At 42.5% G+C, this 18,365-nt stretch overlaps 1 protein-coding gene across 1 annotated transcript; it reads left to right on the top strand.

Moving 5' to 3' along the window:
• The first annotated feature begins 920 nt into the window (after positions 1–920).
• On the top strand, positions 921–2,857 carry ID2 (inhibitor of DNA binding 2). The gene is made up of 3 exons (XM_064412005.1): positions 921–1,364; positions 1,474–1,538; positions 2,212–2,857. The coding sequence occupies exons 1-2, from the start codon at positions 1,017–1,019 to the stop codon at positions 1,528–1,530; spliced, it is 405 nt and encodes a 134-aa protein (XP_064268075.1). The 5' UTR covers positions 921–1,016; the 3' UTR covers positions 1,531–1,538; positions 2,212–2,857.
• Positions 2,858–18,365: the final 15,508 nt, after the last annotated feature.

The raw sequence follows: 18,365 nt of genomic DNA, 5'->3' as shown, positions 1-18,365 counted from the left end.
TGTTTCATTGGCTGCAACCAAAAGCTGCTAAAAGTACAGCGTGTAGTAAGCATTTGCATTTGTCACCAGAAACAATCTATGCATAATTAATGGCAGCACTGTGTCACGAGCACTGATAGGGCGCAGATGAGCAGCCTTTCAAGGGTAATACATGTAAATGCACTTCCAATATGCAGATTTGCTTAATGATCTCCAATTAATAGCATCATCTGAAGTAGCCCTGTTCCCAGGAAGCAGGGCGCTGGGAGTGACGCCTGCCTGGCTGCTGGGGTGCTCAGTGTCCCGTTCTCACCAGGACAGAAAGTTGCACTGGGGTTTAAAGGCTTATTTTATCTTTAGTATTGGTTTATTTCATTCCTACAGCGCTGGCTGCAAACCTGGCCATTGACTTTCGCGGCCGTGTGCTGAGCGGGGCCGGGCAAACACCGCCGGGAGGCTGCGGCTCGCGGTGACCCGGGGCAGGCTCAGCCCTCACCGCCCTCGCTGCAGCGGGACCCGCGCCTCCCGCACCGCGCTCCTGCCACGCTTCGCACACCGGTGCGAGCCCTGCAGAGAGCGGGGTGCGGCGGAGGGCAGGCAGCGGGCACGGAGGGTGAGAGGGGGCACGGAGGGCAGGCAGCGGGCACGGAGGGTGAGAGGGGGCATGGAGGGGTGTCTGAGGGGGCGCCAGGGGCCCGGGGGTGTCTGAGGGCCCGGCGGGAACGCGGCGCTGCCGCCCCGGGCCCCCTCAGCCCCGCGCACTATTTACTCCCTCAGCTGAGCGCGCGGCCACGCCCCCCGCCGCCATTGGCTGCCCGGGCGGAAGGCCCCACCAGTGAGGGCGCCCCGCGGTGATGGACGTGCCGGCGGCCGCCAATGGCAGCGAGCGCGGGCCGGGCCCGGCGGCGGCCGCCGTATAAGAGCGGGCGCGCAGCGCTGGCCCTCAGTGCGAGCTCCGGCAGCGCCAGAGCGGCAGCACAGCGCTCCGCAGGCTCCAGCCCTCGCGCCAGAACCGCGCTCTCCGCCCGCCCGCCAGCATGAAAGCCTTCAGCCCGGTGCGGTCCGTCAGGAAAACCGGCCTCTCGGAGCACAACCTGGGCATCTCCCGGAGCAAGACCCCCGTGGATGACCCCATGAGCCTGCTGTACAATATGAACGACTGCTATTCCAAGCTGAAGGAGCTGGTGCCCAGCATCCCGCAGAACAAGAAAGTGAGCAAGATGGAAATCTTGCAGCACGTCATCGACTACATCCTGGACCTGCAGATCGCCCTGGACTCGCACCCCAGCATCGTCAGCCTGCACCACCAGAGACCCGGGCAGAACCCCTCCTCCAGAACTCCTCTGACCACCCTCAACACAGACATCAGCATCCTCTCGCTACAGGTAAGCGCGGCCCGGCTCGCCGCTGGGCCCGGCGCCGGGCGGCCGGCGGTGACAGCCCCTCCGGCCTCCCGCCCGTGCTCGCCCTCACCCCGCTCTTGTTCTCCCGCAGGCGTCCGAGTTCCCCTCAGAGCTCATGTCAAGCGACAGCAAAGCACTTTGTGGCTGAATCGAGCGGTGAGTGCGGTGCGCCTTTTTCCTAAACTTGGGGTAAAAACTGCCTCCCCGGGGAGCGGGAGGCGTGATGGCGAGTGCTAAAAATAGGTCCTAAAAGTTGATTAGGAGATGCCTTTGTAATCAGTAAGAAATGAGGCTAATAACTGAGTCTTGAGGTCCTGAGTGTGTGTGTGTGTCGCTGAGGTTCGCCCAGCAGCACAGGCTCCTCTGATCCTGCTCGCTGCTTAATGCAAATTCTTATCTCTTCTTGGAGCCTTAACTTCCTGGGCCAAAGTGACTGATTAAGTTGGGAATCTTGGCACAATTCCTTGAATTCTGTGATGTGGGATTGTCTGCGTTATCAGTTAAATAAGTGACTGCTTTTAATCAAATAATTGCTCTAAGAGGCAGACTGGCGCCTCTGAGCATTGCGTTTACAGAGATCTAAATAAAGATTGGACTGAGAATCCTCTTTCTAGCCTTTCCCTGGAGTGTATGTTATTTTTATGTTCAATTTGTGCTCTTGAGAGCGAGTGTGTGAGCTTGTATGTGTTGCATCTGGACGCCAGGGTTTGCCCAATCTCTGAGTGTTTGGTTAAATGTTCAAACTGTGGCTTCCTCTCTGGCGCCAGTCTGTCCGGATCTCTGCCCTGTTAGCATTCTCCTAAATATGCCTCTTTTCAATCTCTTGCAGGTGTTCCACTGATGAGATTTTTTTTTTCTTTTGCACAAGAAAATGTCTACAGGATTTTTTTTTCTTTTTTGAGGTGCTGAATTTATTTTTCAGCTGTATCTGGAGGGGAAAATCCACGTTCAAGTAAAAAGGAACTTTTAAAATGAATAAAGAAGAAAAAATCAAGATTCATCTTTATCCCCACCCCATTTTTCAACTTGGACTGAACCTAGTTATTTATGAAGAGACTCTTAAATACCCTTTCCCTAGTTGGAAGGCTTCCTTTATATACTATTCCCAACGTGGGGAGCGAAACAGAAATCTCACAAGGAGTTGCCCATTTTAAAGCAGACTTTGCCTTTTTTTCCAAAGGTGGAGCGTGAGTACCGGAAGGATCCAGTGTTCAGTTTTTTAGGAAAGTCTGTGGTCAGAAATTACCTTTTTGACACGAACCTAGGACTGAATGCTGTGTATATATTTATATATAAATATATATATATGAGTGAAACCTTGTGAACTCTTTAATTAGAGTTTTCTTGTATAGTGGCAGAAATACGCGTTTCTGCAAAAAGTGTAATGATGTACTTAATCATGCTAAACTTTTTATAAAAGTTTAGTTGTAAACTTAACCCTTTTTATACAAAATAAATCAAGTGTGTTTATTGAACTGATTGCTTGCTTTATTCTTTGGGGACCAACTGTTGGCTTTGATTTGTGTTGTTTTTGTTGGTTTTGTTTTTGTTTTTTTTTAATACTTATACATTGTTATGAATTTATCAAGTAAAACTTCAAATATGTAGAGACTATAAAGAATAAAATTACCTGAAGTGAATAATTCTTGTAACTTGGAAAATCTTATTTGGGTGTATATTGCAATCTTCTAAGTCATCTGCCTGTAAACAGTGTGAAAGGAACGAGAAAAGAACTTATTACACAAGGGATGCTATTGACAAAAGTGCTTGGAAATGTACAAAAGCAGTTAATCCTGAGGCATTCCCATGGAGTATTGCCTTTTTTCTTCCCTCCCACCCCTCTGAATGATTCAGTTCGGGGTAGTAATGGCCCAGATCTGTTAATTTGTGCTTGGAATAATCACTCAGAATTAAGGGTTGTGGGTGGTTATTAGTGCCCCAACTATTAAATTTCTCTAAAAAGGCTTTGAATGTGAGAGTTGGTGATGCGTTAACATGGGCTCTAAAATGATGAAGTGACTGTTGCCTTTCCTCACTGGAATTTTCATGCTTCCATGCAATATTTCAATGAAATGGGCTTTCTAATCAGTTGCAGCAGCTTCTCCATATGACTAAGATACTGAGAATTGACTTAAATCGCTGTTGTGTTACTGATTAAACTTTGGCTGCTCCTACAGGGACTCTCTCCATAAGAATTAAATTAAGTTTGAAATAGGAATCTAAATTCCTGAAAGCCAGAAAGGGTTTATTTCTTCTTTCTCTCTTGCCCTCAGAAGCGATGCAATATCCCTTATTATTCCAGGGACACTTACTGTACCCCATGGAGCCACTGTTCATTAAATATGTGTAGTTGTCATAAGACAGTGGTTGTGGGAACTGTGCCTTATCAGATGACAGGCTAATTTAAGCGCAGGCATGAACTTCCCCGAAATGAGAAGTTAAATTGTGGGTCCTGCTTGGGAATTTAAGAGAGTCACTTGTAATCTGAAGGAAAGAAACTTCGCTGGTGCTGGGGGTAAGCACAGCTCCGGCAGGCGCTGCTCCGGGCCCGAGGGAGCCCTTTGGGGTTTCTGTGCTCTGGGACTCGGCGAAAGGCAGGAGCCTCACCTGGGGCCGGCAGCACTTTCCCTAGGAACAGGTGGGTGGGTGGTGCTTGGGCGGCAGCAGCAGCTGCCTTTCCTTGCCCTTGACACCAAATCCATTCACGCAGGCTGGGAGAAAGCCAGCTCTGATCTCTTAATGCTGGCGCTGCCCTGCCCGAGCAGGAGCGCGCCCTCCCAGAGGATCAGCGCAGTCAGAAGACGAGAAGGGCTCGCAGAAGCCGGGCTGGGCAGGGAAGGGCACGGCCCGGGGCTGATCTGCGTCTCGCCCTGCCCAGCCCCGCCGGGATTAGGGAAAGCTGCGAGCAGCGCACACCGGCTGTGCCTCCTGTGGCCACTGCTCGCTACTGTCTCACCCGGAGCGCAGGGCTGCTTCCAGCTTCGTGCAGTCAGCGTTTAACCCTGACAGCCCGGTAGTGAAATACTTCATCACCGCAAATCAGCACGCCTCAGTCCCTGACATACTCTTTTTCCTGTGTGTATTTTACCCAACTCTTAACAGCAGCACACTCGGGGCTGGAATCAGAGTATGGAGATCTTCCAAACCAGTAACAATCCAGTGCAATCGCCACCAAATTTCACCGTCAAAACTACTTTTTCACCCTGCTGCTCATTTTGGGGTGAAACAACAGTAAGTCACTTTAAACTCACAGTTCATTTTATAGAAATAAAGAGCTGCAACGGTCAGATGACTGCAATTATTTTAAGATCAACCCCTTTAGAAACTACCGCGTTTACACTTTGATATTTTTAAGCTACAGGATGATTAACACACTTGTAGAATGAAACCGATTTCCTTATCATGCACAGCCAAAATAGAAATTCACAATTTACAAGGCGTGGGGAGCTGAGCAGGAAAACAAACAAACATGTTTTTAAAAATGTAAATTAAGAAAGGAAAACATTTTCCTCTTTCAGAATTAACTAATTCCTCGACTTGACAATGCAATCCTATGATCAGGACTGAGGGCTTAAACTAGGTCCTCCCTTAGAGGATTCGCTCATTGTTTCTGTTCTTAAGATTTTGTCATTCAAAGATAAACAGTAAGGTCAAAGCTCACTGCCCAACATTATTAATTCTTAATATTAATTCTTTAAGTTTCCTTGAAGCTGTGGGATTTCTATATTCTATACCATTGTCATTGTCCCTCCAGAACGAATCAGAAAAATCTGTGACATTTTCACCACTTTCCCAGGCCCATCTACTGTCTCTGTACGCAGCTGTTGTCCATAGTCCTGCTAACTGAGTAGTTCAACAAACAGATCAAGACGACCTGCAGTCAAGTATGTGATAGCACAATAGTTTTAGTGACAATCATATTTAAACTCTGCAATTTGTTTTCGAGGAGGCTATGCATGAAAGTTGCAAATACACCTACAGACAATTCCACACGGGGGTGGGGGGGGTAACAGAGATACAAGAGGATTCTCTCATCTGGAAGAGAGGTTTCCAAGCTTCGCCTTTCTTGATTATCGCTCTTAATAGCACATGGCCCAGCTCCCAGTCTTATCCCAGTCAGAAATCGGCAGGAGCGGCAGGAGTCCCTCCAGCCCGTCTCCAGGTAAGGGAAACGCAGGGAGCGGGCTGGGGTTTGTTTACTCACCCCCGGGCAAGCAGCACTGTGTGTATCGCACCGAAACCCTTCGGGAGCCGCCTGCAGAACCGGTGCCAATATTTTGACAAAAACGTGCCCGAGGGCGCTGCCTGGGGGCGCGGGCAGGGCGCACCTTGGGCGGCGGGCGGTGCGTGGAGGGGCAGTGCCACCCTCCGGGCCTGGCGCGCACCGCACCCGCACCGCACCCGCACGGCACCGCTCACCGCACCGCGCACCGCTCACAGCTCACCGCACCGCGCACCGCTCACAGCTCACCGCACCGCGCACCGCACCGCTCACCGCACCGTGCATCGCTCACCGCACCCGCACCGCACCCGCACGGCACCGCTCACCGCACCGCGCACCGCTCACAGCTCACCGCACCGCGCACCGCACCGCTCACCGCACCGTGCATCGCTCACCGCACCCGCACCGCACCGCGCACTCCACCGCTCGCCGCGCCTGCACCGCTCACCGCACCGCGCATCGCTCACCGCACCGCGCACCGCACGGCACCCCGCACCGCGCCCGCACCGCGCCCGCACCGCGCCCCGCAGCCCGGCGAGCCCAGCGCCCAGAGCTGCGGAGCGCGCTCCCAACGTGGCGCGGGGTGTGAAAACCCACCGAGAGCTCTGCTTTGAAACACCAAATACTTTGCTCGTAACGCAATGAGAAAAGCAGCATTTGATAGAACTGATTTGTGCTGGACGCTGGGAAGTGAAACACGTTCTCAAAACAGTCTAGTGTGTGTTAAGGATTCTTCCATAGAACACTTTGCAATTAATGCAATATGGGAAAGAGATAGAATTATGGTTTGCTAATGACAATTAGCTGTGGGTAAGAATCCCTTCCTGTGTTTACCACTGCCCTTGCTTTCTTACAAGAAATTATTTACACGGTTTTTACTGGAGGCTGAAAAGAAGAGGGATAGCAGAATGCAACTGTTGCACAGCAAAAGAAAGCACTGGCATTTAATTTTGTACAGAAAAAGGTTTTCACAAGTGCACTCTGTAAAACTACTGTTTTGCAAAAGGATCAGTATTTTCTGATTCTACAGATAAATGAAAATGTTGGATCTTTGAAATCAAATTTGTTTTACCTGCATTACCATATTCCTCTCTAGAACAGTCATTAGGTTATTATAATTCTAAAGTGTAGGAGCCAAATGCAAACAGTATTTCAATGAAACAAGCTGATATTGCAACAGCCACCGATTGTGTGAGCTACTAGCTAAGGTAAATTGAAGGAAAACGCAAAGGACAAAACAAACAAATGCAATTACTTTTGGAGTCACTCATGGTAACTGAGAGGAATTTTTATTTCAGTTGATTGCTTGTCTTGAAAAAAAACTATTTTAAAAGGGCAGTCACTGCATTGGGCAAGAACTATAAATAGGGCCAAACTGAGAAAAATTAATTGCACAGGAAGCGCTGCAGTGGACTTACTGCTGTTAGCTGCCCCAGAAGACAGCACTTTAGTTTCTATTTCACAAGAACACAATGAATGGATAGATAAAATGATATTATGTGAAGGCCTATCCAGATTTGAAACAATTAAACTAACTGCATTACTTGCCAAAAAGAGTACATTTCTATAATTTCTAGTATTACCACAAATTACACCCTGTCTGTGACTAACAGTTTTATGAATAGATCAGGTATTTCTCCTTAAAACTAACAGCCTGAAACAGCTCTTAAGTTTTACTACTGATGGCAGAACTTCAAAAGCTCACACACAATTGTTTGTGGTATTTTTTTTCTTCTTCTTCTCCTCTTTATAAAAACTGGACTGTAAACCTGCTGAATTTCTCTTTCTTTTGGAAGAGAATAAATTATTTGGATACTTACCATCTTGCATCTGAGCAGACACAGGACCAGCAGCATTGCCTCACTGGAGCCCACCTCTTGCTAACAGCTGCAGTATCTGATGCTGATGGATGAGCACAAGATCAGCTTTGGGTGGTACATCCTCCATGTAATCTCAGCATCTCACATGCTCCTAGAACAGCTTTCCTCATATTTTTTGGCATGGAGGTTCACTTTGATGCACTGTTTCCCAATACAGAACCTGCATATCCCATTGGAGTTACACCTGTCACCTTATTTTTCTCTTGTCCTGAGAAGAGACGTAGTGCTCTGAAGAGGCAGGAAGAAAAGGGAGGACAGAAGTAACATAAGACTAAGTATTTCCTGCTCATTAGAGTGTAAAAGATCAAAGCAGCGTATCTGGCCTTTAAAAAACAATGAGGTTGAAGTTTGAGTTGTGTTTTCAGTCTTGTGCAAGTTTCTTTCACCTGGAGTAGAGAGCCCAGATGGACCCTCTCACTCAGGCACCCCACAGAACTGAGCTGGGCTGGCTACACTGGATACCAGCAGCACCCCAGGGAAATCCAGTGTCTCAGAAAACCTCTAAGAGTGTCCTTCAGCCAGATTTTCTGTCAACCTCATTGCCCATCCACAAGCTCTTTGTGACCTTTCAGAACTCTGTGCAGCACTGGAAGAGATGTGATGACAGTCTACTGTAAACCAATGTAGAAAGCAGAGAATAAAGAACTGGTGCTCAACAAGAGATGCTGCTGCTGCTGAGATTTCTGCCTTGTTCAGACCAGTAGCTTCACACCCAGCTGTAACATATTAATGAATGTCTCATATTAATGAATATATTAATGCCTCTAGAAAAGACAGTCTCACACAGCATCAGAAAGACACACAGACACCTCAGTGGAACTGGGAGAAAATGTTTCTCATGGACATTGTAGTGCAGGAGGTTAACTACTAGAGATTCTTCTTTTCCATTCATCAGGTAGAAGAGGTTTGCTTCAAGAACAAGAGTAAACAAAACAAAATAAAATCCACAAAAAAACCACCCCAAAACGAAACAAAAAAGTCCAAACAAAACAAAACCAAACAAAACAAAAAACCCACCCAAACCCAAAAAAATAAAAACAGACTAAGAATATGAACATCTAAGTATTTTTTAAAGTTCAGATTCAGTGTCTACATGAGTTAATATACACAGGAAAAAGTGATGGGCAGGCTATTTCAGGAAGACTGGTCAAGCTACATTTCAAATTTCTTGGGAAAGTATCTTCCCAGTGCTTTTGTATTTCTCCCCATAAGTATATGAGAATACAGTGCCACTGCTAAGGATTTGCCTCTTTGAGTTAAAAAGCTTGTGTAAAATGCTTTAAGTAAATCTCCCATTAGTACTTTTCAAAACATGTAACCTCAGTTAGAAGGCTGAGTAAATCACATGCCAATCTATGAACTTAGTCCAGCTCTTGTTAGAAAGCTGGTTTAGAGCACATAGATATTTTCACCCAGCAGAAATGAAGGTGCTACACAGGTGGACACATCTTTTACTCATCTTTCCTAATTCCCATTTTGCTCTCGTTATCACAATGTTGCACGTACCACTCTTTCAGAAAAAGCTGGAAGTGTTGGTTGGACCTCATCCTGTAAGTATCAAAACATCACAATACCTATAAAACTAAATTCTAAATTCCACTGTAAATCTGATTCCTCAGTCATTCAAATGTAAGAGTTCCTTGGAGATTAATTTTTTGACTGAATTACTTTAATTCATGCATCTATCTGAGTTTAAAAGTCTATTTTAGAAGAAAAAGCTATGCTTAGAGTTACAAAGGGTAGAAGTTTGGACCCTTGTAGTAAACATACACATAAAAACTGTGTGTTATGTACACACCACATCCAACATGCAATTAGTAGTTTATTGACAGCATTGAAAACAATTCTCCTAATCTGAATGACACAGTGTGTCACTAATATTTAATGGTATGTTGGTTTCTTGCAGTTTTGGATACTTACTATTATTTTTATTTCTATTTTACAGAGCTTTGAGGTAAGCTGTATTTTCCGAAAAGATAAAAGTAAGGTGGCTGAACAGTACTTGTAAGGGGAAAGGGAGCACTTCTGGAGAGACATCCAAAGGCAGAAACTTCCTGGACTATGGCTGACTGGAAGGAAGCAGATTTGTTAGTTATGAGCCTAAAAATAATCAAAATTTTTCAAATAAAAAAAGAAATTCAGAAGCCAGGCACCAAAGTGAGAAAACAAAGCAGGTACTTCAGGATTTGTCTTCCACTGAAAAATATGATGTGACAACACCCTGCCACAAAACAATGGAAATGTGACTACAAGTGGAATAATGAGACAAGAAGGAAATGCAGAACAAAAAGAGTAAGTGATATCATGTACACACACACAAGAAAATTCTGAAGAAAATTACAGTGCCAGAGGAAGGGAAGAAAAGTAGGTTTTATGCAAGGAATCACAGGTAATGAAAACATGGAGTACCCAAAGAATGAGGTAAAAAATTGTGTCCATGTAAGAAAGAGGCAGAGCAGAAGAAAGTGTATTTGCAGTGTAGAAAGTGCATTCAGACACAAATTCTATGAGAAAGAAAGAAGATTATTAGAACAAAAGTATGTAAAATTTGTCTTGTGAACTCAGGAAGGGGGTGGACAGATTTATTCTTTAGCCTCTCTGAAGAGTTTTAAGAAAGAGCTAAAAATCCCTCTTTAATTCCACAGTATTTACAAATATAAAATGCTAGTTCCAGCCGGCCTTGTGCCTCAATCAGAACATAAATTATTTCATTTTTTGTTTCATTTTAGATATTATTCACACTGCATAACCTATGGAAAATAAAGGATTTCAGTCCTTGATAACTATACCTCTTGTAACAGACTAAATTTAACATTTTCTAGGGAAAAATGAGATAATGAGCTGTAAAAGTATTTCTTTAAAACTTCCTTTTGCAGGTTCAATTGCTAGGAAAATTATGAATGAATCACCTTCAGTAACACAATTTCTGCCAAGCATAAAGTAACAATAAAATATTATCATAGGAGCCATGTAATTCACTAAAAAGAGGGAGAACAAAAAGTAGGTCAGCTTTGAGAATTTTTTTTTTTTAGATTCCATGGTGGGGTTTATTAGTTAGTGTTATTTATTATTAAATCCCATGTATTTATAACATTTATAACCTCACATATGATTTCAGGGTGTTACCGATAAATATGTGAATATGTAATAACGAGGAGTATTTTTAAAATATTGTTTACATTAGGAATAAAAAGTGGGGATTTCTCCTTCAGAACTATATATAGCAGAGAATAAAATGGACTATTATTATGTCAAAAATAATAGACATGTTGAAGAGATTTTAGTAAATGACAGAGGAAAGGAGGACTGACACTAACACCAAGAGTTCTGTGATCTAAATTTCTTCATCAATCAGATTTTCCAATGAAAGTCATTCTCTAAAAACCAAAACAGCAGGTCTGTCTATCCAACAGGATAGACAAGTTTCAGGCTTATAAAGGAAAACCAGCTCTGTCAGTGCAATCTTTGAGGGCATTAATTCATGCAGTAACTCAAAGGTTAGAGAGGGAGTGGATGTTGTCCTGGGGTGATCCAGCATTTTTGCAATCCTGAGAAATGCTACCTCTGTAGTACAAGTGGGAAGCATGACTGCAGTACGTGAGCAAGACCTAAGCAAACTTTCATTCTCTTATGTTGGGTACAGACCTCAGTGTAGAAGACAGCCATGGAGAACACACAAGGCTGTACTGGCACCCAAATCTTTGCAACCTGGCTGCTCCTGATGCTTCAAACAGCTTTTGCAGTCATCCCCATCATCTGCATGAGCTGACCTAGAAGCAACAGACTGAAACATAGACATGCCCAAAAACAAATGCCTAAGAGCTTCTCTGTAGGTGTACTTGGAATTATTATGTGACATATTCAATTGTGGATATCTGTCCTTATCTTTGAGACAGTGTCACATGGGACCTAAAGGTAAACATAAGGTAGCTGTGTGGAAATTTGATGTAATCATCACAGAAAAAGGTCTCAAAAGAAGCACACTTCCAAAAAGATCTTCAGAGATAGATGCCTCTAAGCAACTGAATGTTTTGCTGAAGAGATATTTATAGACATTCTTCTGTTTTCTGGAGAGAAAATAAAGAGCTTTATAAATGTAATCAATCTCAAGTTTTAGAAGTATTAGTTACTATCTCTTAGTCTCTGAACTATTGCTGATATGTACTTTTAATTTTTTTGATCAACTGATGGCTTCCACAGCTTTCTTAAGCACTTAATTACAAGTCAGGAAAGAAAGTTAATTTCATTAGATACTTATAGAGTTGGTGAATGATTTAAGGTGTCCATGAAAACACTTGTAAGCCACAAAAACTTCTTACCTTTCCCTTCAAAGTTCTGGCATTTGAGCAGCTCAAACCAGTAATTTATCAGCTGTTGAAGGTGATGAAACAGGGCTTCACTGATGTGGGGGGAAATACGATCTTGTGGTTAAGACTTTGAACTGGGAGCTATAAGACATAGCTCTTAGCCCAAATTTCCCACAGACTTTGTATGCAACCTCTGCAAGTCATTTCACTCCTTCATGTTTCTAACCATCTGTAAAAAGGGAAAATATCATTCTCCCTCTCAGGAATTCTTATGAACTAGCATGTCTCATGCTGGGCTACCTTTGTAATACTACCAATGGGAGCATCCTGGGCACTAAAATTGGTCATTTATCAAGTGAAATTGTACCTGCCACACACTCAAACAATTGCCAGTCACGACTTGGGAGTTACATGGCCCAGAAGCCCTCCCAGAGTAGCATTATGTTTTACAGAGTATCAGTATCAATATCAACAGGAGAGATTCCATTGCAATAGGCCAAAGAATGGTTCTTATCCCATTGGAAGGATTTAGGTAGGTTCAAGCCCTGGTTTTGTTTAAATCACTAAGAAAAAAGAGCCAGGGACAAATCATAAACACTGCCAGCCACAGTGCTCTGGGTGAAGGAAAAGCAGTTTCTTTGGCCTGAAAGCTAATCAGGTAACAGGATTTTATGTCAAGTACTTCAATTCTTCCAAGATCCATAGGTTTAATTTTCAATGCCAATAACATTGTAAGATGAATGCAAGCACCCAACATGACAGTAGGCTGGGCATGAGGTCACTGTGCAAAATACAGGTGTCATATTTGTGACTGGAAGTCTGACCATCAAGGGCATGAACAAGGAGCTGTTAATCTGAGATGCAAAATATACTGGTTTGCTCCTCCACTTGAACTGGCAGCCACTGCATCCCATACAACTGGAACAGTCTGGCTTATTGCTATCTTTGTGTTGCCTGGCTCTTTCTGTTTCAAAGCGGGACCTTCTGCATTTGAACTTCCATTCATGGACCTGCTCCAAGGGGAAATTTGGCAACTTTTTCTCTTTCATGGGTATTTACATTGAGCCTACTTCATCAGTGAATTTCCCAGGAACACATATAACTTGGCACATGCTGTTTTTCCTTTGGGAGTCCCATCAGTGCTGAACACAGTGACAGCTGATATTTGAAACAAATTTCTGTGCATTTGGCAATGTAAAACCAAGAAGTGCAAACCAGAGTGGCAGGAGGTCATCTTATGATCCATTCATTTACATTACTCTCAAACACTCCCAGTGAATGAAATTCCACAATTTAGAATCACTGATATTGCTTTAGTAGAAAGCTTTTATTTTCAAAATACTTGGGAGGGCTTTCCACCACAAATTGGAAGTTGATTACTTTGTACTTCATTGATGAAGCTTCTAATCTTTTTGTAAAAATATTTTACATCTGAAGAAATCATGTCCATTCAACCTTCCTCTAAATCCAACTCTTCCAACATTACATACATGCAAAGTCATGTTTTCTATATGATTTTGCCATTCTCCTCCATTGCTTATTAAAGTTCCCAGGTCTGGACACAGTGCACCTTCAGCAGCAGGACATACCTCTCCTGGATTGGATAATTCTGCTATTAATTTACCCATCAGACATTTCCCTTCTTCCCTCTCATTTCCACAGTTTTATCTTCTTAGCTTACTACTGGTTTAGTAGCCACACTGAAGTCCTATTGTTCTCTGCAGTATTTCAGTGACTTATAATCAATTTTATATTTGTGGATTTGATTTCACTTTTGTAAGTGCAATACTTTATACTTGCCTTTACTGAATGACATCATGTTAATTTACAGTCTTCTGTGTATCAATAATTCTGTCCTTTGAGATAAGGCAGGTTCAGACAATAGCAGACTCTGAGATTCCACCAATAATGTTGCTAATTAATTGAGGTACTGAACAAGAATGGACCAAACAGAACCCCACGTGACCCTACTCTGACACGAGACAACTGATGGTCACTCCAGGTTTACCTTTTCCAGCAGTAAGCTTTCACTCCATTGCATGATTTGCTTAAGCTTCAATAATGAAAGTCTTACTGCAGTCAAACATATCACATCTGCTGTATCCATCTTCTGCAGGTTGGTTACTCAGACACAGGAGGAAATTGGAGCAATTTGATAAGGCTCATTCCTGAAAACTGAATATTAACTTTCAAACTTGCAGTCTAAACACCTGATGAATAATAAAAGCTTGATAAATAAAGTTATTCCAGATGTCAAATAAAGATAGTTCCCCAGGTCCTCCCTTTTTGGCTTGAATAAGATTCCAGATACTCCTCTCCTATCTTCTACTAGCTGTATCTCCATGATACAACTGTCTCTCCATTCCTCCAAAAAAATTGATCACAGTTTATAGATTATTTTAACTGAATCCATAATTTCAACAGAAAGCACACTGAAAGAAAAATAAGTATGCTTAAACTACTATCTGGACAAAAAACTCTTGGTATGCTAGAAAGGTCCAAATGTTCAGAACCCCTCACTTCTGATCTCAAAATTTTTTGGGTTTTTTAAGAATAATTATTGATTTCTTAGTATTGCAGAAATCCCCATAATAATTTTGGTTCATAAGATAATTGGAGAGAAGAAAAATATACAAGCCAAACAGTTATGTGGAGTCAATTTATCCTGGATTTTTTTCTGTTTCTACTTGTTTCTTTTCAGAAAGCATTAAAAAGGTCTTGCAAAATGAATGAATTTTGAAGTTATTATCTTCAGAATTTTCAAATCTGGATAATTCTAAGATATTTGAATTGAACACATTTCAGTGTTACATAGCATCAACATGGAAGATTTTAATGACTATCCTCAGTAATTTTTTTCCTGAAATCTCTCTTCTTTAGCCGTGATTTACTTTCTTAGAAGTGTTGTTCATTTACATATTTATATTGTAATTGCACATGCTCCCAGGCAGTTAAGAATTTTCAACCTTTGCACTACCCACGGCGTGTGTTCACACCACATCCTCACACATACTTCAGTTACAGGTGCTGTGTCATCTCAGCCCTGGCTCTGCTACAGAACTCAGAGTTCTCAGAAAGACTTGCCCTTCAGTGCAACCTATGAATATTTTCTTTCTCCATTTTTAAATGTATATTTAAACATCTCTGTGCATTACTCTCAGTGACCTGGAAAGAGGTGTCACAGTCCTCATTTTAAGACTCAAATCAATCAATTGACTCACAGATCAATCTCAGAAGCTCAGCAGCAACCCCCAGATTCCTGTGTGATGCCATAACTCTTGCTGAATACCAGCTCGAAGCCTGTTGGCTCTGCTCTCAGCAGAGAAGAGTTTCACAACTATCTGCAGTGGAGACTCAAGGGTTGCCAGGGTTCTGATGAATTGCACCACTATGGGCAAGTTCCACCCTAGACATGTCATAAATCATCATCCTGTTGAGCAGCCTTTACAGATAGCATTGCTTTGCTACTAACATTTGATCCTGTGAAGAAAAAATCACCCCCTCTTACCATCCTGGTCATGAAAGAATTGTTTAGGAATGGGATGCTACATAAAACTACATTCCCTAGTTAAAACAGAATTGCTTGGGAAGGGGAAAAGCTGTAGGACTTTACTTTATCCAAAAAAGTGACAGTGGCAGTGACAGTTATAAGTGTGAATTTCACCTGCTCTCCAAACGATGTTACAACCTGAAGAGACGTGATCAGTAATGGCAATGCTGTAAACTCCTCAGAGGTTCTGTCCTGCAGTCCTAGCCCTGATCATTACCTGGTTTGTTTCTCTTGGTCTTCCATGCTGGAAACAATTTTATTCAACCTAGAGAACCTCTGAGAACACTGAATTGAACATGTGTGGCTGGTGCACCAAGGTAATGCTGCCAAGTGAATGTGGAGCAGACAATGGGATGGTTGGGCTTCTTTAGCTCCAACAGAAAGTCCAAAATCTGGACACTCAGCCAAGAGAGAAGAAACAGAAGGCTTTTTAGGGCATTCTCTCATAGAGTCCTTTATGCTTTTGATAAGGATCTCTCCCACAGCAAAGAGCATCAGTACCTAACCCTGACAGACACCTGGTATTCACACTGAAATAGGAAGGGTGAGTGGACTAGAACAGGTAAAGAATTCTTCATCAGATCCAAGATCAGATAGAGATGTTATTTTGAGATTTGTTACTGACAGATAGTTTAAAAAAAACAAAAACCCAAAACTAAACAAAACCAAATAAAACAAACAAAAACCCAAACAAAACAAACAAAAAGGAACAAAAAACAAACAAACAAAACCTCAAAAAACCCCACAATGAAATCTGTCCACCTTTCCACAGCCTGAAAAGATTCCTGAAGAGAAAAAACTCTAATAGGTTTCTACCCACCCCTGAACACCAGGGGCTATTTAAATATAAGTGATTTTTTATTTCTTTTCATCTGCTGTCCCTGAAACAGACAAACAAACAAAAAAACCCCAAAACAAAAACCCAACCAACCAGCCAACCAACAAAACACCAAAAAAAACCCCCAAGAATTGAAGAACCATAAAGTAGTTGACAGAACCCGAGCCAACTGATCTTATGTTTTAGAAGCCAGTTACTCCAGCAGCAGTCATGGTCCATCTCAGATGAGCAGGGGCAGGTCTCTGCTAAAAGACAACTAGTCCCAAGAAAAGTAATCTGAATTTTTTCTGAAAGTCCAAATAATTTCAAGGATGAGAATAAAACAACAGTCCCCTACCTATACTGGAAAATTACAGAAGTGGGACTACTTTCCTGAACTTGAATGTTAAGCATAAATACCTTCTCTTGCAAATCTAGGATGAATCACCATTGTATTTTTTTGCTTGAGAGTAATGGGTCTGTGCAGATAAATTAGTTCTATGGATCTCAGTTTTGCAAAGTAGCACCAGGTGCTTAAAGAAATTACTGTAAAAAGAGACCTGAGATTTGATGTGGAGACAAAAAGTAAAAAATAAAAATTACTGAACACTGTAGCCATGGACAACAAAATTAAAGACTCTGGTTCATATTAGCATATAAAAAGATCTGATGAAGCTGAGCTAGTCTGTCATCAGATGGAAGAGAGGCAGAAGGTAGCACAGATGGTGAAAACAGAGGAAATTATTCATGGTTCCTCGTCACACCTTGAAAGAAGCTACTGAAAAGATGATGTTGAAAATTAAGACCAGAAGGCATCCTGGAACAACAAAACCTCTAAACCCTCCTTTATATTCCAAAGGTGTAAATATGTCCGGAGGTTAAATAGGCTTATGGTTTGATGATTTGTCTTTTATAGAAAATGAAAAAAAAAATCAAGATTTCTTTTTATCTTTCAGAGTAAAAATATCTGAACACCAAAGGCTGACTCTGGAGTCTTTAAACAAATGTAGAACCTTTCAGATTCTTCAGATTACTTCAAAGCAAGTGTTAAAATGTCCATAACACTATTTGCATTGCCACTCAGACCTGCATCATCAGGCACAACTTACAGAACCAAGAGGAAAATTAACCCTTCCTGAGTGCAACTATAAAGTTCTTCTACAATCTTAACAGACTACTTAAGAGTGTAGATGAGCTGACAACTGTCCTTTGCCTAAGAGCAAGCATTGCCCGATTATTTACCAGGAACAGATGCAAAGAAACAAAGAAACAGATTCCCACCCCCCCAAAAGAAAGTTGAGTTTTTTTCCATTGGCAGATATATAGTGCATTTTTTTCAGATGTGTCCGCAATACCATCCACAATGAAGATATGAGATAAAATGTATTTTAAAACCAGCTTTGTAGACTGTGGATACGTCCTGTGAATTTTCCAGGACTTGAGGAAGAGGATGGAGAGAAGTGAGAGAAAAATTGATTGCAGAACTTAGAGCCTACCTAGGCTATAAAACCTTCCTGGGACAAAAACCCCCACCAATTAAATATCCCCATCCAAGCGAAAAACGCCACCACCACTTCATTTTCTGCCATTGCTGAAGTGGAAAAAATTGCAGAGTACAGCAGTTATGAGGTTATCATGAAAAAGTTTGGGAAGGTAAGTCACACTGCCAGCAAACAAAGCCCCAGCCACCAGTCAGGTGCTGAGGCAGAACTGAAACAGTGCCAAGTACACGATGTGCTCGTGCACCGAACACAGGGCGTGGGGGCAAGACAGGACAGGAGCGTGTCCAGCAATAAGGGAAAGCAAACATATACCCAGTCCCAAATGCCTGGCATGCCTAAGGCTGGAATCATTCAAAGCTAGAATCTTAGGTTTTGCCAAAAGGAGAGGACCATAAACAGGCTGCAAGGTTTATAGTCAGGGAACGTAAGGAGGATGGGAAAAAAAAATTTTAAAAAGCTAGGTAATGGGAAAAAGTTAACTTAATAGGAATTTTCAGTTTCGATTTCAGGACTTTCTACTGTTTCAATTAATGTAAAATAAAGGTGGTCTCTCAACAAAAGTCCATTTTGATTGGCAGATGAAAGCTCAGGACTCTCCTAAAAAATACATATAATTCTGTATTCTACCACTGCTGAGGTGAGAAAGGATTTTTGGTGTCCAAAATGAACCTAGGAAAGTTTTGCTGGCTCTCAAAAGTACTATAT

This window comes from Passer domesticus, chromosome 3 (assembly GCF_036417665.1).
Source record: "Passer domesticus isolate bPasDom1 chromosome 3, bPasDom1.hap1, whole genome shotgun sequence".
Classification (NCBI taxonomy): Eukaryota; Metazoa; Chordata; class Aves; order Passeriformes; family Passeridae; genus Passer; species Passer domesticus.
The sequence above is the reverse complement of the archived record's forward strand: the minus strand, read 5'-3'. Positions and strand labels throughout refer to the sequence as shown.